Genomic DNA, 24,992 nt, shown 5'->3' on the forward strand with positions numbered 1-24,992 from the left:
GAAATTTTTTTCTTTATCCGGCACCCTGAAAGAATTTCGGGTTAAATGATTGTCTGGAGGATGCGCCAGAGAAAAAAACGTTGCAAGCTCCGTTTTCAAATCTTTGAGGATGGTGACGGACAGCAACTTTTGGCGGATCCTCAAAAAAAACGGATGCAACGGACGGCAATCCGTCACAATCCGCCATTAATGGAAGTCAATGGGGAAAAAAACGGATCCTCAAAAGAAAATTGAGGATACGTTTTTTTTCAAAACCTGGCGGATTGTGACTGATTGTAAAAAACTGAAGTGTGAAAGAGGCCTAATAGGTGTAATGACTGGTTGATGTCAGCAGTCCCATGCAACTGACTCAACAGGATGGCCCTGGCCCTATCCATCATCTTCTCTGTGGCCCCTCTCTCCAGGGCTGTATTCTTGCTATGTGGCCGTGCTCTCCCCAATGTCCCCCTCCTCAGGCGCGCCTCCTGTGTGGCCCCTAGCCCTCCTATGTGGCCCTTCTAAGGACTGGGCTTCGTCTACAGTTCTCCTCTCTGCCTCTGGGGGCGCCGCCCGACGTTCTTCTCTACGTTCACAAACATCGTCCCCTCTGATTGGTCGCCGCACCGTCCCATGGCGGTGCTGGCTATATGGATATTCGGTGTAGCCCCCCCCGGTGTCCCGGTGACTTAATCACGGCGGCGGCTCTAGGGTTTCCCCGGTGTTAGTAAGCCGGTATATATCAGAGAACTGCTGTTACAGCCGGAGGATGAAGGCACCAATCAGAAGTAACTGTTAGGCGGTTGCTAGGCAGATTATGCTAATGCCGGGAGAGCCACCATCGCTGCAGCTACCATTCTGAGGTGAGCACGGGTGGGCAATTTTCTTTTATATGAGGAAATGATCGGTCGGAGCGGCGAGGCGCGGGCGCCGGGGCCTCACACTGCCCGAGGTAGGCCGGGGTGGGGCCGGCACCGGCGGACACCGGGCCGGGGCACAGCTTGTTGGCTTCCTCCTCGTCCCGCTCTGTGCTGTGGGCTGGAGCCGGGGTTGTTGTCGTTTTAGTCCCACCCAAAATGGCGCCACAGCTTCTCTCATCCGTCCCCCAGGGCTGTGAGCACCCGGGCACGGTGCGGGGATGGCTGCTGGCCGTGGCTGGTGTCGCTGGAGCGGACGGAACGGCCGTGGTACGGAGTGCAGGAGGCCTGTTACCCGAGGCCGCCCCGCCGCACAGCGCACGGTGGTACAGTCCATCCCCCGCCCCCTCTGTGCTGATGGGACGCCGCATCTTACCCGCACCGGCCGGGGGGAGCTGCGGGAAACAAGGGCACTCGGAGCGGGCGCCGGCGCGGCTGAGGCGGGGCATCTCTGAGGCCGTCTGGCCGGTGACGGGCGAGGGATGAGCGGAGCGGTCACACCGGAGCTGGAGGTGCAGTGCAGACTGCGGCCGCTCCAAACCCTCTTGGTCCCCCCCAGTCACCAAGCGATGGGGCTGACCGCTGCCTCACCGCGCGCAACCTTCCCGCCGATTTCATCCTGTCAGCGGCAGCGCAACCGTCCGGAACTTGTGTCCTGTCAGTGCGAGGCCGTGACACCTCTGTACGGTCACCGGGCGGCCCAGAGACGCCGCGTGTGACCTGTGCTGTGTACAACCAGCGGGCCCTGCGTAGCCCGGCGTAGCCCGGCCATAGTAATGAGGCCCAGTACAGAGTGCAGCTCTGGGGTATAATAATACAGGATTTAACTCAGGATCAGTAATGTGTGTACACAGTGACTGCACCAGCAGAATAGTGAGTGCAGCTCTGGGGTATAATACAGGATATAACTCAGGATCAGTAATGTATGTACACAGTGACTGCACCAGCAGAATAGTGAGTGCAGCTCTGGAGTATAATACAGGATGTAACTCAGGATCAGTAATGTATGTACACAGTGACTGCACCAGTAGAATAGTGAGTGCAGCTCTGGGGTATAATACAGGATATAACTCAGGATCAGTAATGTATGTACACAGTGAGTGCAGCTCTGGGGTATAATACAGGAGGTAACTCAGGGTCAGTAATGTATGTCCACAGTGACTGCACCAGCAGAATAGTGAGCGCAGCTCTGGGGTATAATACAGGAGGTAACTCAGGGTCAGTAATGTAATGTATGTACACAGTGACTGCACCAGCAGAATAGTGAGTGCAGCTCTGGGGTATAATACAGCATGTAACTCAGGATCTGTAATGTATGTACACAGTGACTGCACCGGCAGAATAGTGAGTGCAGCTCTGGGGTATAATACAGGAGGTAACTCAGGATCTGTAATGTATGTACACAGTGACTGCACCGGCAGAATAGTGAGTGCAGCTCTGGGGTATAATACAGGATGTAACTCAGGATCAGTAATGTATGTACACAGTGACTGCACCAGCAGAACAGTGAGTGCAGCTCTGGAGTATAATACAGGATGTAGCTCAGGATCAATAATGCAATGTATGTACACAGTGACTGCACCAGCAGAATAGTGAGTGCAGCTCTGGGGTATAATACAGGATATATCTCAAGATCAGTAATGTAATGTATGTACACAGTGACTGCACCAGCAGAATAGTGAGTGCAGCTCTGGGGTATAATACAGGATGTAACTCAGGATCAGTAATGTATGTACACAGTGACTGCACCAGCAGAACAGTGAGTGCAGCTCTGGGGTATAATACAGGAGGTAACTCAGGATCAGTAATGTAATGTATGTACACAGTGACCGCACCAGCAGAATAGTGAGTGCAGCTCTGGGGTATAATACAGGATATATCTCAAGATCAGTAATGTAATGTATGTACACAGTGACTGCACCAGCAGAATAGTGAGTGCAGCTCTGGGGTATAATACAGGATGTAACTCAGGATCTGTAATGTATGTACACAGTGACTGCACCAGCAGAATAGTGAGCGCAGCTCTGGGGTATAATACAGGATGTAACTCAGGATCAGTAATGTATGTACACAGTGACTGCAGCAGCAGAATAGTGAGTGCAGCTCTGGGGTATAATACAGGATGTAACTCAGGATCAGTAATGTATGTACACAATGACTGCACCAGCAGAATAGTGAGTGCAGCTCTGGAGTATAATACAGGATGTATCTCAGGATCAGTAATGTAATGTACATGTACACAGTGACTGCACCAGCAAAATAGTGAGTGCAGCTCTGCGGTATAATACAAGATGTAACTCAGGATCAGTAATGTATGTATACAGTGACTGCACCAGCAGAATAGTGAGTGCCGCTGTGGAGTATAATACTGGATGTAACTCAGGATCAGTAATGTAAGTACACAGTGACTGCACCAGCAGAATAGTGAGTGCAGCTCTGGGGTATAATACAGGATGTAACTCAGGATCAGTAATGTAATGTATGTACACAGTGACTGCACCAGCAGAATAGTGAGTGCAGCTCTGGAGTATAATACTGGATGTAACTCAGGATCAGTAATGTATGTACACAGTAACTCCACCCAGGGCCGGTTTTAGACAAAGTGGGCCCCTGGGAAAGAGTTTAAAGTGGGGCCCCAAATGCTCACATATTGCACTATCATACAAACATTTTGTTCGTATTTACATGCGCTGAATTCAGGCCGTTGCAAGCAGGGCTGTGGAGTCGGTAAGCCAAACCTGCGACTCCGACTCCTCAATTTCCCTTACACCGACTCCAACTCCGACTCCACGACTCCGACTCCGACTCCCACACATATTGCTTATATTTAAGTGAAAAATTTATTGTAGTACAATGTGAACCTCAGACATTTAATCATTTTTATGATCCAATAATCAAGATATTTAGATAGAACAGAATATATATTGGTGTACTACCCGGTTTTCATTCTTTTTGGTACAGATACGATATGGATAGACAGATATGGATAAATGGATATATAGATAGAGCAGATTTCTAATCTGCTTTTGCTATTGAAAACATTATCTATGAGCTCAAAAACCTTTCAGGTGATGCAGTTTTTTTAAAAAGATGATCAGCTTTTGCAGCTGAAAAACGTATCCTCAAAAAACACAGGAAAAATGCTGTGTGTGAATGTAGCCTTAGATCAGGAATATAACAGCCATTTATAGGACATTTCATAACTTTCCCAAACTCCTATGAAAAAATATTCAGCACATCCTGCATTGAACTACTGTACCCAATTTATTATATATTTTAGGAGTCGGAGTCGGTCCATTTTATACCGACTCCAACTCCGACTCCACCAAAATGAGCACCGACTCCGACTCCACGACTCCGACTCCGACTCCACAGCCCTGGTTGCAAGAACGATCGACAATATTGAAGTCGTTCGACGCTTGGTCGTGAGTTTCTTTACATGGGCTGAGGATGGATGATGGGGACAGATAGTCCTCGATGCAGTAAAATGCACTCCCCACGGTCCTTAATAGAAGATAATGCAGCCCCCCTTAGAGTATACTTCAGCCCCCACATAAACAGTATGTATTGAAATATGTATATGTATGGATGTATGATGAGCAGTAATTAACATCTGTTCTAGGCTGCAGGTCTCACAAAGGTGATAGTATATGTTTCCAGGTTGCAGTTCTTCACAAAGGTCACAACCTTTGTTATCCTGAGAAGACAGTTTTCCTAGTCCCTGAACCCCAGGGCACATTTCTGAGAACACACACAGAATTGGAAACATTTCACACCTCCTAGTGTCTTTGATGGGGAGATGCTAAATTGCAGCCCGACACTATCTATTTACTATGAGAAAAAAAACTTATACAAACAGCGTTCAGAGAAAAAATAATGTATTCATTGGTAAAGCAGCCATAGTCCAGTCACAAACCAGGAATTAGAATATTACCTGAGAGGCTGGTCCAGACATCTGATCTCCAGGTTAAATTTATAAATTAGGCCTTTACGCATAGAACGCCGTTTATAGACTGAGGGACAGCCAAGCTGGTGTGAGCCATTCCATATTCATCCCTGCCTCAGGGAGCAGATTGCCAGACTGCAAAGTTTAGATATTTCTGTAAGTTTCTCACTTTTATTTTTATAACTGTTTTGCATATTTGTATGTCACTGTTTATTTCCTTATTTTTTATATCCTTTTATTGTAAGCACTGTACCTTTTCTATTAAAGCTTAACACTTTAATAAGTTTGAATCTTGTATGTTCTAAAGAATCCATAGCCTTAAAGTGTGTGATCCTGGTGATTGGCAGACAGTAGTAGTATTCCAGGATTCATCGCCCATGTGTGTTCGGTGAGTGGTGGCAGTGTGGTGTGTGGTCTGTGTCGGGGTGTGATTTATGCTCTCATTGCAGCATAGAACAGAGGTTGAATGCTGGACTGAGTAAGAGGAGATTAACCCTTGCAGGCGCAACCTCAAATCACGTGCTGCGAAGCAGGTATGTGACACAGTATAATGTAGCCCCCTCATAGACTATAATGTAGCACCCTCAGAGTGTAACGCAGCCCCCCCCACACACACGGTATAATCAAAAAAACTAAACGGAATACTAATGGGAGCAGGGTAAAAGAACTGTGAAGGTAACAATTGTATCAAAGTGGATAGAAGTGTAACCCTAAAACCAAAAGAATAGGACAGTGTGAAACTAATCATGGTCCATCGGAAAATACCAAAGGGTGTATACACACAGTATAATGTAGGATCTTCAGAGTATAACGCACTCCTCCACTCACACACAGTATAATGCAGCCCCCTCCACACAGTATAATTCAGCAATGTATATATATATATATATATATATATGTATATACACACACACACACACACAATACTCGCCTCTCCTCATCCCCCCAGCTGCTCTGGCTTCTGCTCCGGTCTCATTGGCTTCGGTCTCATCGGCTCCACTGCGTTTCGCACAATGGAGTGATGTCATCGCGCGCCCTCTGAGTGAGTCACAAGCAGAGGGGGAGTGATGGCAGACAGAGCTTCTTCTGATGCTCTCGTCTCCATCATTGCTTTCAGCTGTATTGAGCTGAATGCGCGATCTTGGGGGGGGGGGGGGGGGGGCAGCGCCGGGCCCTTCTTGCTCACGGGCCATATAGCGGCCACGTGGTGTGCTGCTGTTCATGACACGCCACTGACTCGGGCCGCTGGAGGAGCGGGAGCCCTAGTCAGCTGCCTGGTCTGCCTGCCTCTAACGCCAGCCCTGACTCCACCAGCAGAATAGTGAGTGCAGGCCTGGGGTATAATACAGGATGTAACTCAGGATCAGTAATGTAATGTATGTACACTGACTGCACCAGCAGAATAGTGAGTGCAGCTCTGGGGTATAATATAGGATGTAACTCAGGATCAGTAATGTAATGTATGTACACAGTGACTGCACCAGCAGAATAGTGAGTGCAGCTCTGGAGTATAATACAGGATGTAACTCAGGATCAGTAATGTACGTACACAGGAACTGCATCAGCAGTAATGTACTGTATGTACACAGTGACTGCACCAGCAGAATAGTGAATGCAGCTCTGGAGTATAATATAGGGTGTAACTCAGGATCAGTAATGTATGTACACAGTGACTGCACCAGCAGAATAGTGAGTGCAGCTCTGGAGTATAATACAGGATGTAACTCAGGATCAGTAATGTAATGTATGTACACAGTGACTGCACCAGCAGAATAGTGAGTGCAGCTCTGGGGTATAATACAGGATGTAACTCAGGATCAGTAATGTTATGTATGTACACTCACAGTTACTGCACCAGCAGCATAGTGACTGCAGCTGTGTGTAGTAATGTACATGGTTGTGAATAATTCTATATAAAGACACTAACATTGTCCCATTGTATCGGTTTTCTCGGGTCATTTTTTCCTATTTCATCTCACTTTATACCCGTTTTGCCCTTCATTGATTGTCGCCTCCCTGTCTTCCGGTGCGGTCCGTTGTCCACTCTGTGCTGCTTGTACATGTGATGCTCTCTTGTGTGTATCACCCTGACCGCTTTTACGGTGACATACATTGCAGAGGACCATGTTATTGTGCTTCCCGCTGATGATCCCTTCAGAATCTGGTCTCCTTTGATATTTTTAGCTGCTGGTTTCTCGTTCATTAAAAATTATGATAATTTTGCTTTTACTTTGATTCTTAAACGGTTTGCTACATTTGTGCACTCATTACTGCCCAGGTTTAGCAAATTTCAACTTAATGTTCTCCAGATGGGGGAAAGTAAATTGCAGAGATGGATACGAGTACTGGAAAGCTAACAGTGGGTGTGTTCAGTTATTGTATCCCTGCAGAGCATCACTTTGTGGCCTCATCAATAACGCAATCATTGGCATCTGTAATGCTGCACGTCACATGTCCCGGCTCCTGGCCCTTGTATTGCTGCACTTCGCATGTCCTGGCTCCTGGCCCATGTAATGTTGCACTTTCCGGTTCCTGGCTCGTGTAATGTTGCACATCCCGGCTTCTGGCCCGTGTAATGCTTCGCTTCACGTGTCCCAACTCCTGGCCCATGTAATGCTACATGTCGCGTGTCCCAGCTCCATGCCCATGTAATGCTGCACGTTGCATGTCCCGGCTTCTGGCCCTTGTAATGCTGCACATCGCGTGTCCCTGCTCCTGGCCCTTGTAATGCTACACGTCGCATGTCCCAGCTCCATGCCCGTGTAATGCTGCACATTGCGTGTCCCAGCTCCATGCCCGTGTAATGCTGCACGTTGCGTGTCCCGGCTTCTGGCCCATGTAATGCTGCACGTTGCGTGTCCCCACTCCTGGCCCTTGTAATGCTGCACATCGTGTGTCCCCGCTCCTGGCCCGTGTAATGCTGCACATCGCATGTCCCAGCTCCATGCCCGTGTATTGCTGCACTTCGCTTGTCCTGGCTCGTGTAATGTTGCACATCCCGGCTTCTGGCCTGTGTAATGCTTCGCTGCACGTGTCCCAACTCCTGGCCCATGTAATGCTGCACGTTGCGTGTCCCCACTCCTGGCCCTTGTAATGCTGCACATCGCGTGTCCCCGCTCCTGGCCCGTGTAATGCTGCTCGTCGCATGTCCCAGCTCCATGCTCGTGTAATGCTGCACGTCGCGTGTCCCGACTCCTGGCCCGTGTAATGCTGAACATGGATTGTTATTTTGAAAATCTTCCGTAAACAAGACTCTTGTCCTGTCCTCTGTCTACATATCAGAGAGCTTTTTAGGTGCCAGTCTACAAATGTCTCCGGAAAACTCTCTCCACTCAAGGGGTGTACCCGTCTAGGTGGGGCCTTGTGCCTACAGGAGTAAGGGATGTGGCTTAACTGCAGGAGTAAGGGGCAGGGCCTTGTTCCTACAGGAGATAGGGTATGTTCCCACAGTCAGTAAAAGCTGCGGGTTGGGTGCTGCGTACACCCGCAGCGGACAGATGTTACAGCATAGTGGATGGGACTTCAAGAAATCCCATCTCCTCTATGCGTGCATTGGCATCCACAGCTTTTCTGCAGAGACGCACATGCGGCACTTCTTTCCAGACCGCTGCATGTCTATTTATCTTAAGCTAAATATCGCCGGTGCAACGTATTGGATGCGGTGATTCTGTATGGTTCAATGAACACATGCGGAATCGCCTGCGTTCAAAATCCGGCAGCACTTTGGCCACAGTGGACATGTACTGCGTTCAAAGCACTGCCTAATAGTGAACGTGTGCATATACCCTAAGGGCTGTGGATGAACTGCAGGAGTAAGGGGTGGGGCTTTGTGCATACAGGATTATGAGGTGTGGCTTAAAGGCAGGAGTGAAGGGCTAGCCCTTGTGCCTGCAGGATTAAGGGGTATGGCTTAACTGCAGGAGTAAAGGGTGGGGCCTTGTGCCTACAGGAGTTAGGGAAGTGGCTTTGTCTCCATGAAGTGGGGCGGGGCTTTGCTCCTGGTCTCCTGTCTGTCTTCCTGTGTAAAGGCATTACAGAGATGCTTTCAGTTTGAGGCAAGCAGTGTAAGGCTATGTGCCCACGTTATGTTTTCTATACGTTTTTGCCGCAGCGGAAACGCTTAAAAAACGCTATTAAAATGCATCCCCATGAAATCCTATGGGATTCTGCAGTTGCTTTGCCCATGCTGCCGATTTTACCGCTGCGGAATCGCATAGCGGTAAAATCTGCAGCATGTCCATTATTTCTGCGGAATCGCGGCGATTCCACAGCCATAGGATTGCATTGAAACGCTCACTTTACGCATGTGGCTATGCCCACCATACGTGAAGTTAACTCTTCATGTGTGGATGGTACCCAGAGTCTGGAGGAGAGGAGACTGTCCTCCAGGCCCTGGGTACCATAAACTTATAAAAAATAGGATTAAAATAAAAAAAATAGTGATATACTCGCCCTCTGATGGGCCCCGGAGCTCTCCCGCCTCTCGGCCACGCTGCCAGCATATTCCGGTCCGCATAGGCAGCATCAATAGTAAAAAGGTGGTCACACTTGTGACCAACTTGTCAATCACCTTTCCAAGCGATGCTTCAAATCACTTGGAAAGCGCAAGCATTCTGCAAGCTAAAACAACTTGCAAAATGCTTGTGTTTTGCGGGAAAATGCTAGCGAATTCCGCATTCGTTTTACCCGCGGCAGGGAGTTGCGGAAATGCTGCGGACATTTCCGCAGCATTTCTGCAACATGGGCACGTAGCCTTAAGATAAATTAATACAGGAACTCCAAGACACAAACCATAAGGGTTTGTGCACACGCTGCGGATTCTGCTGCGTATCCGCAGCGGATTTGGCCCTGTGCGTCCGCAGCAGAATTTGCTGCATTGTACAGTACCATTATATCCTATGGAAACCGCAGTACAGACGGTGCAGAATTTTCCACGCAGTTTTTGCTGCGGTTTCTAATCCGCAGAAAGAATTGACATGTCATTCTTTTCTGCGGATTCCGCTGCGGTTTGCCATCTCCTCGATTGTAGAGGTGTTAAACCGCAGGGCAAACCCGCAGGCTAATCCGCAGATAAACCACAGGTCTTTTGACCTGCGGATTTTGCAAAATCCGCGTGGAAAAATCCGCAGACCAATCCGCAGCGTGTGCACATAGGCTATGGACTGTTTATAGTATTAGGCTATGTATCATGACTGTTACAGGAAAAACAGAGTTTCATACAAAAAAAGATTGGAGCATATAATTCATAAGATAGTAAGAATATACAAGACAAAACATTAATAAAAAACGTATCAATAACAGCTGTTTAAAACAGATATCGGGTGCACAGGATAAAATGTGGTGTAGCACCACAGATATAGTGCGATCAGAGAAAGCCTAATATTAGTCATTTTCTATGTAAAGTGACAGTTCTAACACTTAGGAAGCCAATGCGAAACGCGTGTTGGGGCAGCGTGTGTGGCACCTCGGATAGGAAAATGGGTAAGAGCCAATGAACTGTAGGACTCATGTCACTGTTAACATACAGTGCCTTGCGAAAGTATTCGGCCCCCTGGAACTTTTCAACCTTCTCCCACATATCATGCTTCAAACATAAAGATACCAAATGTAAATTTTTGGTGAAGAATCAACAAGTGGGACACAATTGTGAAGTTGAACGAAATTTATTGGTTATTTTAAATTTTTGTGGAAATTCAAAAACTGAAAAGTGGGGCGTGCAATATTATTCGGCCCCTTTAACCTAATACTTTGTTGCGCCACCTTTTGCTGCGATTACATCTGCAAGTCGCTTGGGGTATGTCTCTATCAGTTTTGTACATCAAGAGACTGAAATTCTTGTTGGCAAACAGCTCGAGCTCAGTGAGGTTTGATGGAGATCATTTGTGAACAGCAGTTTTCAGCTCTTTCCACAGATTCTCGTTTGGATTCAGGTCTGGACTTTGACTTGGCCATTCTAACACCTGGATACGTTTATTTGTGAACCATTCCATTGTAGATTTTGCTTTATGTTTGGGATCATTTTCTTGTTGGAAGACAAATCTCTGTCCCAATCTCAGGTCTTTTGCAGACTCCTATATTCTTTTCTTCAAGAATGGTCCTGTATTTGGCTCCATCCATCTTCCCATCAATTTTAACCATCTTTGCTGTCCCTGCTGAAGAAAAGCAGGCCCAAACCATGATGCTGCCACCACCATGTTTGACAGTGGCGATGGTGTGTTCAGGATGATGAGCTGTGTTGCCTTTACACGAAAATATAGTTTGGCATTGTTGCCAAAAAGTTTGATTTTGGTTTCATCTGACCAGAGCACCTTCTTCCACATGTTTAGTGTGTCTCCTACGTGGCTTGTTGCATACTTTTTATGACCCTTTTTATGGATATCTTGGAGAAAAGGCTTTCTTCTTGCCACTCTTCCATAAAGGCCAGATTTGTGCAGTGTACGACTGATTGTGTTCCTATGGACAGACTGTCCCACCTCAGCTGTAGAACTCTGCAGTTCATCCAGAGTGATCATCGGCCTCTTGGCTGCATCTCTGATCAGTCTTCTCCTTGATTGAGATGAAAGTTCAGAGGGACGGCCGGGTCTTGGTGGAATTGCAGTGGTATGATACTCCTTCCATTTCAATATGACCGCTTGCACCGTGCTCCTTGGGATGTTTAAAGTTTTGGAAATCATTTTGTATCCAAATCTGGCTTTAAACTTCTCCACAACAGTATCACGGACCTGCCTGTTGTGTTCCTTGGTCTTCATGATGCTCTCTGTGCTTCAAACAGAACCCTGAGACTATCACAGAGCAGGTGCATTTATACGGAGACTTGATTACACACAGGTGGATTATATTTATCATCATTAGTCATTTAGGACAGCATTGGATCATTCAGAGATCCACAATGAACTTCTGGAGTGAGTTTGCTGTACTGAAAGTAAAGGGGCCAAATAATATTGCATGCCCCACTTTTCAGTTTTTGAATTTCCACAAAAATTTAAAATAACCAATAAATTTCATTCAACTTCACAATTGTGTCCCACTTGTTGATTCTTCACCAAAAATGTACATTTGGTATCTTTATGTTTGAAGCATGATATGTGGGAAAAGGTTGAAAAGTTCCAGGGGACCGAATATTTTCACAAGGTCTTATGGGTCTGTTATAACTTTTCTTGAATTGGTAGCACTGTCACTTTACATAGAAACTGACTTTAATATTTTGGTTTTCCCTGATCACACTATATCTGTGGTGCTACACCACATTTTTTCTTGTGCACCCTTTATCTGATCTAAACAGCTGTTATTGATACTGTTTTTTATTTATGTGTATTGCCTTGTATGTATTTAAGCCATCTATTAAAGATTTCTTACTCTTTTGGATTATATGCTCCAATCTTTTTTGTATGCACTGGTAAGATAAATGTATGCTTGGAAGGAGGATGAATGGAAGTTCCAGCTCTTATAGTGCTGTCAGAATGTTGATGAAGAGCGATTGCCACCTGAGAGAGTAGATTGCAAGACCGAAAATCGGCAGTTTGAGGCAGGAGGAGTGAGACGCTGCTTCCTGTGAGAGGGAAGGCCTGCTATACACCTCTCTACCTTCACCATGTATTACATATATCCGGTTGCTTGCTTCTCCTGGCACCCCAGATAACAATCCGGAAGAGAAATGAGCTAAAGCATTGAGGTAGTAAAAAAAAAAAAAAAAAAAAAAATCGACTTTCATTTTGGATTCGTATTAGCAATACACAACAGCCCGTTAGAACGTGCCCGGTGACGCGTTTTGCACGCTGCACTTGTGTTCTTGGCTGTAGCTCACAACTGAAGGCCGGAGATGATTTGTTACCTTTACTGGAGCAGCACATTGCTCTTTTGGATTGCTGCTGTTTGCAAAATGCGTCACTTTCCTGCTGCTAAGTTTTTTAACATGGGGCAAGTGATCGCTTCCTCAGTAATCCCGAGATGCTTCCTGGCACACTGACCACATCAGCTCAGCACTGGTCATGGATCCATCCGTCTCCACCAGCGGAAACATTTTACGCTTTTCCTAGAGCTTGGTCTGGTGTGTTTGCTGCAGTTTTCCTGGATGATGGGATGTATTAAAGAGCAGATTGCTGCTTTTAGGGGCTTCATGGTGGAAATGTAAGAAGTTTTTCAGAGCCGTCATGGTCAGAGGGAGATGTGGACACTTATGTAGTGGGGCTGCCGATCAGGTACATGCAGCAGTTTTCCTCCTCTCCGGATAGTGGAGAAGATGGGAAGGTGCAGTCTGCAGTTCTCCTCCTCTCCGGATCATGGGGCGGATGGGATGGTGCAGGCAGTAGTTTTCCTCCTCTCCAGATAGTGGGGCAGCCGGGCAGCAGTTTTCCTCTCTGGATCATGGGGCAGCCGGTTAGGTGGACACAGCAGTTTTCCTCTCCAAATCGTGGAGCGGACGGACAGCTGCAGGCAGCAGTTTTCCTCCTCTCTGGATTGTGGTGCTGACAGGCAGCTGCAGGCAGCAGTTTTCCTCCTCTCCGGATCATGGGGCGGTCGGGCAGGTGCAGGCTGCAGATTTTGTGTGTGAGGCTCCTGGAGGATTTGGCTCTTGTCTGGTCATTGCTTCTTCGCCTGCTCTGCTCCTTCCTGATGTGTCTCAGCATGGGAGCCAGAGACTGGTCTGCACAGCAATGTCCCCATAACTGCATAACCAAAACCAGTGTGCACTGCAGCATAGCCCAGCACAGTATTAACCTTCTCAATACCAGAGCTCAGTTTCTCTGAGCTGGAGATTGTGGCTCTCACCACTCATTTTAGCGGGACCTTAATAAACATTCTGTCACTCGCTTGTAATGATGTATCAGTGTAGATGTTTGTCAGAACGTGTTCATGGATTGCAGGGTAATGATCGGGCTCGTACTTCCCAGCCTCTCACTAAGGCTAGGTTCACATCGCGTTAGTGCAATCCGTTTAACGGATCCGGTAAATGGATGTGCTAACCATGAGCCAAATTGTCCATGCGTTAACGCATGGTTGCACTGCGTTAGCCATAGAGTTCTATGCAGAGTGAACGGAAGTGTTCGCTCTGCATTTGCTGTAACGGACCCGAAAATGCGGTAGACCGTGTTCCCAGGTGCGTCACAAAATAACGGACCATCGCTAACCCATGACGATTTTGACATGCGTTAGGATGCGTTCGTTAATGGAAGTCAATGAGTGCGTTTACGGATCCATTACTATGCATTAGTGCCGCATAGAAACTGATCTGTTAAACGGATTGCACGAACGCGATGTGAACCCAGCCTAACTGTATGGATAGAATGTTTATGTTCTGACATTTGTGCTTCTCTTGAAGACTGTTCGGCCAGTGAGTAGCCCCTGGGTATACAAGGTGAAGCACGTTGCCTACTTATCATGTGGCCCACTCTATGGCACCGTTCCAAGGATGGAGTCGCTGAGCAGCCAGCGTGATCACACTGTGCAGATTAACTACTTAACACAGGAGTTGGGGGGGGGGGGCATTCAGCAGATCAAGCAGCCCCTCCAGCGTATCTCCGAGGGGATCCATATGCAACATCCGCAGCTCCTCTGCCGTCAGCCCGAGTGTTGTGTGAAATGGTGTGAGCGTAGCCACTTCTGTCCTGAACGAATCCACATCAAACAAGTGATTAGGCACAGCAGATGGAGCCACTGTGCTCCATACAGGAGACTCGCCTGTGGAAGGAGATAGCAAATATTTTATCAAGTATCGGCCTTTTCATCCTGAACCATGTCTGACACCGAGTCCTGAAATCACAAGTCTTCTCTCGATCTAATCAAAAGCCCTTGTCAGATGGAAGCTCCCTGGTGGCTCATTAAATTGGGAAATGGGAGAAAAGTTCTGCTTGTTCTGTGAAATTAGGGAAATGAAGTTGTACGATACTGCGGGTGGGTGCGTCGCAATGATTAGATCTAAGGTTCAGGTAGGAGTGGGACGAGCCGTGTGGGAAGGATTATAATAACCGCTTGTCTGACTGTGGTCCTCAGCTAGACGCTCCAATGATGGGTGCGCTCTGCTCACTGCAAAAGTGAATTATATATCCACAATAGGTAGAAGGCCCAAAGGCACCAACTCCTTATCTCTCTGGAAAAGCGTCTCAGTCCCCTCAGAAGATGGCTCTTCTGCTCATGGACGTCCCACAGGAGCCATGATTGTGTCTCATCCTACCTATGGGGCAGTCACTCTTTTTTTTTTTTTTCCCACCCCACACTCCGGAATAACAAAACTGCTCTGACGGCTGCAGCGACGAGAGCCACTGTGACCTGAAAGTGAGGAGAGCCGCTGTGACCTGAAAGAGAAAGACAAGGATCACCATTAATAAACAAAAATGAAAAGTACTGAAGTTCAAAATAACACGGAAGACAAAAAATACATTTAAAAGTAGTTTTAAAAAAAAGCCCTTTCCCCTGAGGAAGCCACTCTGTGTGGGGATATGCGTGGGTTTCCTTTTCCTCTACACACCATGACGTGACCAGGTGACCTTTATCCAAATATTTCAACCAACAGGTCTTATACAGTTTTACTTACCTGTTCTCTTTCGTATCCTTCCACTTGTGATTTTGCATCCTTTACCTACGGGATACCCCTACATCTGCCTCTACTCTCCTTATTTTCTTAATATAGGAATTATCTTTTTGTTTGAGGGTCTTAATGGTTAAGGATTTTTTCCTTCTCTTGTATTGTTAAATCCAGGATATATGAACTGTAATTTATAGACTGATTTTCTATAGTGCGCAATACTTCAGCACATTCCGATGCACATAGTGTCTGGTGGGTCCTTATATGAGCCCCCAGGTGTTACTCACCCTTAGACTGTCTGGCTTCTTCTTCTTCTTTTTTTTTTTTTTAACTTTTTAAATGTATTTCTTATCTTGCTTGTTATTTTGAACTTCAATAAATTTCATTTTTGTTTATTAATGGTCATCCTTGCTTCCTACTTCTTTCTCTTCCCTAAAATTTGTACAATTCGTGTGGCCAGTGATCCCGTATATTTAAGTGTTAGTAGTGCCCTCAGTTTGTTTTTATTTACCCTGAAAGGGACGGGGGACAGGTGCCGCTGCGACCTGCAGGCGAAGTTGTCTATAGCTGTTGAATGCCTGCAGTTGGCGCTGACTTGTGTTCTCTTACAGCCATGTTGCCAGGACTGACTATACCATGTCTCCGAGGAGACGCTGTGGACAGATGAGATCTTCATATTCACATCCGGCACTGTGGAGTAGTCCCTGACTTGGAGCTTCTCATTCACAATGGATTCCAAGCAAGAAAGTCCTCACATGTGGCCTCCTGCAGAGGACCAGACCGCGAACACAGCCCAGGTAACCCTCAGCATCCTTCTCACTTGGGATTGGAGGAGCAAATACTTGGACTAGAAACACTACTAACATGTGATAGTCACAGACCTCACCCCTCCTGTGGGGGCTGTGAGTCCTAGAATAACGGGATCTCTAGAAAGCCCCCTAATAACGTGGTTCTTGTATATTATAGCTGGTTTGCTTTCCTCAGCCTCCATATTCGCTCGTCGTCGTTCCCCCAAATCCTTTTTAACCGTTACTCACCTTTCACTTTACTGTTTTGCTCCTTCATTTTCCTTCTGCAGGTGCACTTTGTTCCAGACGGGGGAGCTGTGGCACAGATTGTGTATAGTGATGACCAGGACCGGCCGCCGCAGCAGGTGGTCTACACGGCCGACGGCTCGTCATTCACTTCAGTGGACGCCTCAGAACACACCCTGGTGTATATTCATCCCGTGGATGGGTCACAGGTATGGGGTGTAAATGTAAAAAATGGGCCTAGCAATACAACCCTGGCTGAGCTTGATGGGCTTCTCGTTTTAACAAGCTGAATCATGGAAAACATAGTTACTGTATATGAGCTCCAGGAGGCTGTAGTCTTCCTCCTGCCAGACATTGTATTGGGCCTCTCGGGCTGGGAGGAAACCGCTGTACAGGGAATCTGCCACCTTAATGTAATGAGACCTTCACTAAGCCCCCACCTCCACCGGGTCCTGCCCTCCATGTGGTGCAGCTGCCAGAATAAAAGGCATTTATTTCACATCTTAGGGTAATTCTGCCTGGTGAGAGATTTCCAGCCGTCCATCTACGTCATGGTGAACTGTCAATTACCGCCCTATACCGTACATGTGTGGAGCTGCCAACGCCATCCAGAGCCACCTGATAGATCCACTCACAGCCATGTGTGAGCCTGGCTGTTTATCTCTTTAGATGCTGCAGATGCCCTGACCGTTCTTGTAAAGAATTTGCCAGAGAAAGATCGGTCCATCTTTCTGCCAATCGGCATCCCTGCATCCAGATCGTAGGGTGCTGACAGGTGGCCAGGGGACCTTACAGTGGCCACTGTGTCTGCCATATACAGCAGCCTGTGGGTCGAGCACTGTCAGGTTTAGTAATATACAACATAAGCCGTGCAGAAGACGATCACTGAGATCGGAGGAGACGAGTGTACGGTCCCTGAGGTCAGGATTGGATGAGACGAGTGTACGGTCACTGAGGATTGGATGAGACGAGTGTACGATCACGGAGTTCTGAGTTTCAAGTGGCCCCATGTGGGACCAGTACATATTGGGGAAAAAAATGAAATATTAAAAATGCAAAATCACAGTTTTAATAATAAAATTGGTTTATTTTTAAAAGAAATAAAAAAATAAATGCAAAAAAAAAAAACCCTACAAAAAATTATATACCGCATTTGGTGTCTACATAACGACCATTTCTATAACCCTGTTTCGTTATTTATCTCGGTTGGTGAACACTGCAAAAAATAAAAAATTAAAAGTGAGCAAAAAGTTTAACGTTTGCCAGAATGGTCCCTAAAAAAGTGCAAGTGTTTACAATGGAAGTCTGATCCGGCTCTGGACACAGAAAAGTGGGAAAGTTATAACTGTAATGGCTATAGTTACCGTTCTCTGAATATGATAACCTCCCACAAAAAAAATTACGATGGTAAGATTTTCCGCTGAAAATCTAGTAAAATGCGTCTAATCTGAGATCTGTGAGTTGGGTATTGGCGTAATTGTCTCGGACTGTAGAATACCGCTACAGGTTACTACACCGTGGCGATGCTGTATAGAGATCAATGACAAACATTTGTCCACTCAAGTAAAATAAGAGGTTCAGGCTGGAGAAATATTTTAAAGTAACAGAAATCTGCGTTCTCATTTTTAGGCGCTGTTTTCAGACCAGCCCCAGGTTGCATATGTCCAGCAAGATGCCACCACCCAGCAGGTAACGAGATGTCCCTCCCCAGTCGCATCCACTATTTGTGTCCTTGTTGGTGGCTGCACTGTGTGCACAGCGCTGTGTATTCCCCTTCTGTTTAATATTCCAGGTTACAGTATTGCTGCCTGCGTCACAGAGCATGAACGCTACCAACCTCGCCGTGCTCAGCAGTGTCCCCGAATCTGCCCAGGCCATGGCATTGGAGGCTGTACCGCAGGTAAGGAGCCCCATCAGGGTGGTAGCACACGACAGATCAATGAGGGTCCTGGTGAGAGCCCCTCCACCCCAAATATTAGGACAATTGTCCTGACTGCACCTGCGCTAAGGCTGGGGTGGGTCTGATGGACCCCACTGACATTATCTGGTGCCCCCCAGCTGTGGACGTGATCTGTGACTTTACGCCGTCTGATGGACGCCCCACTGTGTGGCTTACGTAGAAGCATTAGAGGAGATGACAGACCGGATCTTGTTTTCCTTTCCTGTATATTTTTCGCTTTACCACCACCTGAGAGGAGGGAAATATTCCCAAATATTTCCCAACATGTGTAAGAGCGTGTGTCTCCCGGGCACAACGTGACGACAGTGTTAGGGAGGACGGCATTGATCTGCTGGAGACTGTCCGTGTCTTTCCGATGTACAGCCAACGCTCTCCATACACCAGAGCGGCCTGCCTCCTGTGGACGGTGTGGAGGGTGCAGCAGACATGGCCACGCTGCAGAGCTCCAGCGCTGATTCTCATGCAAAGGACGATGATGATGAGGATGACGACGATGATGACGACGACGACGACGATGATGACGAGGAAGACGATGATGAAGGCGAGGACTCTGATGTAGATGAGTGGGATCCAGATCCTCCTCGACCCTTTGATCCCAATGATCTGTGTGAGTGATGACTTCTTATTTCTCTGGGATTTCTGGGTTGATTTAGTTCACTTTTGTCACCCAGCAGCAGGCGGTCATATTGTATCCACCACAGTGCATCTATAGGAAGGCGGCAGAGGAGTGAGTGGCAGGCACGTTGTGAGTGAGTGACGGGCAAGTCATGAGTGACAGGTCATTTCCCTCTGACGTATCTGGGACACAACATTATGTAATTTGTTTTCTCGTGTCTTGCAGGGTGTGAGGAGTGTAACAACGCCCATCCCTCCGTGTGCCCCAAACACGGAGCCCTCCATCCCATTCCCAACCGCCCCGTCCTAACCCGAGCTCGCGCCAGTCTGCCTCTGGTCCTGTACATCGACCGCTTCCTTGGTGGGGTTTACTCCAAGCGCCGTATTCCCAAGCGCACACAGTTCGGGCCTCTGGAGGGTCCTCTAGTCAAAAAGTCAGAGCTGAAGGATCACTACATCCATCTGAAGGTTTGTGATTGTTAGGATTATGTTGTGAGACCAGGGGGGAACATCTAAAGTAAAAAGTGAGGAGAGGCGGTGTCGAGTCAGTAAACTAAACCTCTGACCCCACAGCCCTGGTCACTACTGAGCATGTGCATAAAGTGCAGCACGTATTCATCTCCACTGACAGCCGAGGTCCTGAGATCAGGAACAGAACAGACATTTATAAGACATTTCACAACTCCTGACTCCACAGCCCCGGTCACTACAGAGCATGTGCATAAAGTGCAGTACAGATTCATCTCCACTAACAGCTGAGATCAGGAACAGAACAGACATTTATAGGACATTTTATAACTTTCCCAAATTATTCTGAAAACCTTTACAGCAAATCCTGCACTGAACTATTGAATCCAATGTGTTATATGTGATGGGAGTCACTCCATTTTATACTGACTCCGACTCCACAGCCCTGTGTATAGCCCCTCATCTTCTCTGTAGGAGGGGTGCATGCTGTAAATGGAGATCCAGGGAACCTGTCAGCAGCCCCCAAACCATTGTCAACTTGTTCTATAGAGTGGTGACAGAGGAGCAAGACCGCCCTCCCCACAGCTCTTCAGCGGAGCTGGACCGCCCCATGTCTTTTCGGAGGTCCTTACAATATAATGCACACTGCTTCCTACATCAGCCTGGGTTGGCGTCAGATCTGTCACATTATTGACCCAAGCGACACTTCACAGACCCTGTTTTATTGCTGGTCCGTCATTTCTACCAGCACCTTTTTGTACTGGTATAAATTCCAAGATCTGCACAGATGGGAGCCGTCCATGTAGTCTCTCTGGGATTCACAAGGGCATCATTATCACCACTCTGACAGGTTTGGGGTCCGAATCCTCCTTCCATTCCCCTATCTAATACTGACCATTCCTAGCAGCAGTGTACAGACCTGCACGGATGGCAGTATGGCAAGCCCCCCAGAGTGGTCTATGAGGGGTTACATGCTGCTCTGAAGAGTGAGTGACTCCAGCGAGGAGCCCACCTCATTATTTCCAAGGATAGTGGTGACTCCCGTGGTCGGTCTCTGTGTCCTAGATCGGTGATGGACCGCTTTCCTCCTTGCATCACATTTTAATCTTGGAAATTCTTCTTTTCCAGGTTTTATTACATAATTCCTTGGAGACGCCGGAGACGTATCAGGAGGATCTGTGGTTTGATTTGTCAGAGGAGAGTCTCTGTAACTGGATGATGTTTGTGCGTCCGGCACAGAATCACTTGGAGCAGAACCTGGTAGCATATCAGTACGGACAGCACATCTATTACACCACCATTAAGAATATTGAGCCCAAACAAGAGCTGAGGGTAAGACCACCCTGTGATGATGGGGGGGCCATGCACCGTGGCTGCAGCCGTGTTCTGCAGAGCATTGAATATCGCAGATTTAGCAGCCAGGAGACATTGCACCGCCTTATAATGGGTTTCTTCTCTTCATAGGTTTGGTACGCTGCCTCATACGCAGAATTTGTAAACCAAAAGATTCATGACATTTCACAGGAGGAAAGGAAAGGTGAGGCGAACCCAGAAGCCATGTTTCTGAAAAGAAATCTGTGTAGACGGCAGATCAATCACATCCCCTGCACCAGTGATGGGGCCACCGGACACGTACTACATACTAATGGCTGATCGGTCACATCCTCCACACAAGTAACAGGGCCGCCGGCCACGTACTACATACTAATGACTGATCAGTCACATCCCCCCCACCAGTGACGGGGCCGCCAGCCACGTACTCCCTACTAATGGCTGGTCAGTCACATTCTCCGCACCAGTGACAGGGCTGCCGGCCACGTACTCCATACTGATGGCTGATCAGTCACATCCCCCCACACAAGTGACAGGGCCGCCAGCCACATACTAATGGCTGATCAGTCACATCCCCCACACCAGTGACGGGGCCGCCGGCCAGGTATTACATACTGTTGGCTGATCAGTCACATCCTTGCACCAGTGACTGGGCCGCCGGCCACATACTACATACTAATGGCTCACCAGTCTCCTCTTTGCTGTAGTTCTGAGGGAGCAGGAGAAGAACTGGCCGTGTTACGAGTGCAATCGTCGCTTCATGAGCTCGGAGCAGCTGCAGCAGCATCTAAACTCCCACGATGAGAAACTCGATTTCTTCAGCAGGTGGTGTGGGAATATTTGTCTGTTTATTCTATGGGATGTGGACACTTATTATTGCTGACTGTATGTGGGCTATGTGACCAGGGTGGTCCGATTACTGGACCTCGAGATTGGGGCTCTAGACCCCCCCAGAGCAATGCTCTGCAGCCCCGTCCTGAATGGAGTGGCGATGCGCTCCATGGCATTCATTGTCTCCAGAGCTGTCACACAGGACATAGATTTTCTCCGGTGTTGCCATACACAATGAATGTCTTTTTGGGAATGAGCCTAGCTTCTGTTACACCGTGGTGTGTCTGTGCTGCTGGGGGCATGCTCGTGTTATAGAGATGTTATACTATTCGGCTGCCTCTACGTGTCTTGCTCTGGTGCTGGATCTGACACAGAGGCACAAGTAACGCTCTTTTCTGCACTTATGAAATACCAGGACGAAACCCCGCGGGCGAGGTAGAACAAGGAGGAAATTTGGACCTGGGAGGAGACCGGGGAGGCCACCTAAATTTGTGCGTTTGGATATTACAGGAGAAAATAGAGAAAAGTGCGGACTTGGAAGTCAGGTATGTGTGCGCTTAGCTCAGGCACAGTGGAGTGGAGCTCGGGCACCTGTGCGCGGAGCTCCGGCACGGTGGGGCACATATTCGCGGAGGTGGGGCGCGTGTGCGCGGAGCTCGGGTGTTGTGGGGTGCCTGTTCGCGGAGCTTTGGCGTATTCGGGCCCTGCACTCGTCAGCTCACGGTTTAATGTCTTACTGGTGGAATCGCACTCAGAGAAATATAGTCATTTCATTTTAAAGGGATTTCTATAAGGTAAAATCAACCAATGCTGCAGAGAGCAGTATGCGGCCAGTGCTGACATCCAGGGGACCGGGGTCTTCTCCCACCGCTCACAATATCCCCCACGATTGATATTACTGTGGTGTGGATCTCACACTGGAGCTTTGATCCTGGATGGAAATTGTGGTTGTTTTTTCTTTAGGACCTTCTCCATTTCCAGAATAAACGGCTGCAGTATGAGGACAGTAGTCCGACCACGATCAATGGCCTTGACCAATCGGGGCTTTCCTTGGGCCCAGCAACACCGAGCACTGTGGACCCCCAGACAGAGAGCCATCTCCTGCAGCCACCCCTGCCAGCCTCATCTCAGAGCAGCCTGACGGCTGAGGACATGCGAAGGGCCAAACGCATTCGGGTATGACGCGTGTACTCCACTCATGTCAGCACAATCCTAAAGTCTCTCTTTTCTGTATCTTGTATGTATCTGAACCTGCGATTGTCTGATCACGTGTTCTGCATACTACAATACCAAAGTATTACCGTGTATCGTAACAATCAGGGTCTCTTCCATCTTGAAGCATCATTATGCTAGATCCTCGGCTGCCATAGCAAAGTACAATCACATTGCGGAGAAGGGGCACATGGCGGCAGCGTGTCTCTCGGATTGAGTGCTTTACATGCCGCTGTCAATATGTGTAACACAGCCATTATCTCTTGGGAAAGGTGCCTGCCCTGTTCCACATGTGGGAAGGACCTAGCCGCTGTCCCCAATGTGGTTCTTAGTCTAAAAGTGCCCAACATTGGAAATCCTATGTTTCTAGGGTTTGGCACCTTATACTCCTGATTCTGGTGTCAGCAGCGTCGGTGATTCTGGTGTCAGCAACGTCGGTGTTTCTGGTGCAAGCAGCCATCAGCAGCGTCGGTGTTTCTGGTGCCAGCAGCCATCAGCAGCGTCGGTGTTTCTGGTGCCAGCAGCCATCAGCAGCGTCAGTGTTTCTGGTGCCAGCAGCCATCAGCAGCGTCGGTGTTTCTGGTGCCAGCAGCCATCAGCAGCGTCTGTGTTTCTGGTGCCAGCAGCCATCAGCAGCGTCTGTGTTTCTGGTGCCAGCAGCCATCAGCAGCGTCTGTGTTTCTGGTGCCAGCAGCCATCAGCAGCGTCGGTGTTTCTGGTGCCAGCAGCCATCAGCAGCGTCGGTGTTTCTGGTGCCAGCAGCCATCAGCAGCGTCGGTGTTTCTGGTGCCAGCAGCCATCAGCAGCGTCGGTGATGCTGGTGCCAGCAGCATCAGTAGTGGCATTGATTCTGGTGCCAGCAGTGGCGGTGATTCTGGTGCCAGCAGCCATCAGCAGCGGCGGTGATTCTGGTGCCATCAGCAGCGGCAGTGACTCTGTTGCCAGCAGCATTGAGCAGCGGCAGTCATGTTATACTCCCAGCCCTTGGCTAACACTTACTGTCACTGTCTCCAGCCACGGCTGTAACCTGTCTTTCTTTCTCCACATGCTGACGTGTCAGCTGGAGCTGCAGGTAGGTCGCAACCTGTTCACCTGCTGTTTGTGATGGCGTCGACAGCGAAAATCATAACATTTCTTCATTTATTTGCTCCTGCAGGTTCCATACTTCTGCCACCGTTCATTCTTTACTGGATCAATAGTCCTGTTCTGTTTTCAGCATTGGATGTGTTTTTTTTTTTTTCTTACAGAATGCGGCCCTACAACATCTGTTTATCCGGAAGACTTACCGGCCATTCAAATGCCTGCAGTGCGGGAAAGCCTTCAGGGAAAAGGAGAAACTAGACCAGCACCTGCGCTTCCACGGCCGCGACGGCAACTGTCCTCTGACCTGTGACATCTGCAACAAGGGCTTCATCAGCACCAGCTCCCTGGAGAACCACATGAAGTTCCACCTGGACCAGAAGACCTATTCCTGCATCTTCTGCACAGAATCCTTCGACCGCCTGGATCTCCTGAAGGACCATGTAGCTGTTCACGTTGTGGACGGCTACTTCAGCTGTCCAACCTGCAAAAAGCGCTTCTCTGATTTCATTCAGGTCAGACACCATTTTCTCTTATTTGCAGTCTCTTTTACTTCTTGTTTTGTTCTGTTTCCTGCATTTCTGATCTCACATTATAACCAGAGATCCATAATGTAGTGTCTGGTGCTGACGACTGAACGCATTGTAGGTGAAGAAACACGTGCGAAGCTTCCACTCTGAAAAGATCTACCAGTGTACAGAATGTGACAAAGCCTTCTGCCGGCCGGACAAGCTGCGTCTGCACATGCTGCGACACTCAGACCGCAAGGACTTCCTCTGCTCCACGTGTGGTAAACAGTTCAAGGTGAGCGCTACAGGAAGTCCTGGTGTATTTGTAATCTGCTGAGATGGGCGCTTTGAAGTATATTCATCTGCTGTTTATGGTACGTGTCCTGTGCCGGGGGCCTGCGTGGCTTTTGCCGGGGCGTGTGTGGCCTGTGACAGGGCCTGCTTGGCCCCTGCCGGGGCGTGCTTGGCCTGTGCTGGGGTGTGGTGGCTTGAGCCCAGGGGCTCGGCTCTCTCTATACACAGCAGTTGACAACTCTGATACAACCATCACTCTGCTCCCGGGGATCACAGAACTCCAGTTGTGAATATTT

The 24,992-nt window shown here is 48.2% G+C and overlaps 1 protein-coding gene across 6 annotated transcripts in view; it reads left to right on the plus strand.

Moving 5' to 3' along the window:
- The first annotated feature begins 604 nt into the window (after positions 1 to 604).
- PRDM10 (PR/SET domain 10) overlaps positions 605 to 24,992 on the plus strand; it is a 29,833-nt gene continuing 5,445 nt past the window's right edge. Inside the window, exons 1-14 of one of the 6 annotated variants that reach the window (XM_073570073.1) lie at positions 605 to 839; positions 15,973 to 16,158; positions 16,440 to 16,604; positions 18,025 to 18,084; positions 18,188 to 18,295; positions 18,719 to 18,962; positions 19,197 to 19,438; positions 20,567 to 20,770; positions 20,903 to 20,975; positions 21,478 to 21,598; positions 22,017 to 22,146; positions 22,565 to 22,777; positions 24,061 to 24,408; positions 24,542 to 24,697. In XM_073570073.1, coding sequence (XP_073426174.1) covers positions 16,090 to 16,158; positions 16,440 to 16,604; positions 18,025 to 18,084; positions 18,188 to 18,295; positions 18,719 to 18,962; positions 19,197 to 19,438; positions 20,567 to 20,770; positions 20,903 to 20,975; positions 21,478 to 21,598; positions 22,017 to 22,146; positions 22,565 to 22,777; positions 24,061 to 24,408; positions 24,542 to 24,697 — 2,133 coding nt within the window. In that variant the 5' untranslated portion in view covers positions 605 to 839; positions 15,973 to 16,089. The other 5 variants (XM_073570074.1, XM_073570072.1, XM_073570069.1 and 2 more) reach the window with 5 other exon arrangements.

The sequence above is a fragment of the Dendrobates tinctorius genome, unplaced genomic scaffold, assembly GCF_039654945.1.
Source record: "Dendrobates tinctorius isolate UK_male_01 unplaced genomic scaffold, ASM3965494v1 ptg000028l, whole genome shotgun sequence".
Classification (NCBI taxonomy): domain Eukaryota; kingdom Metazoa; phylum Chordata; class Amphibia; order Anura; family Dendrobatidae; genus Dendrobates; species Dendrobates tinctorius.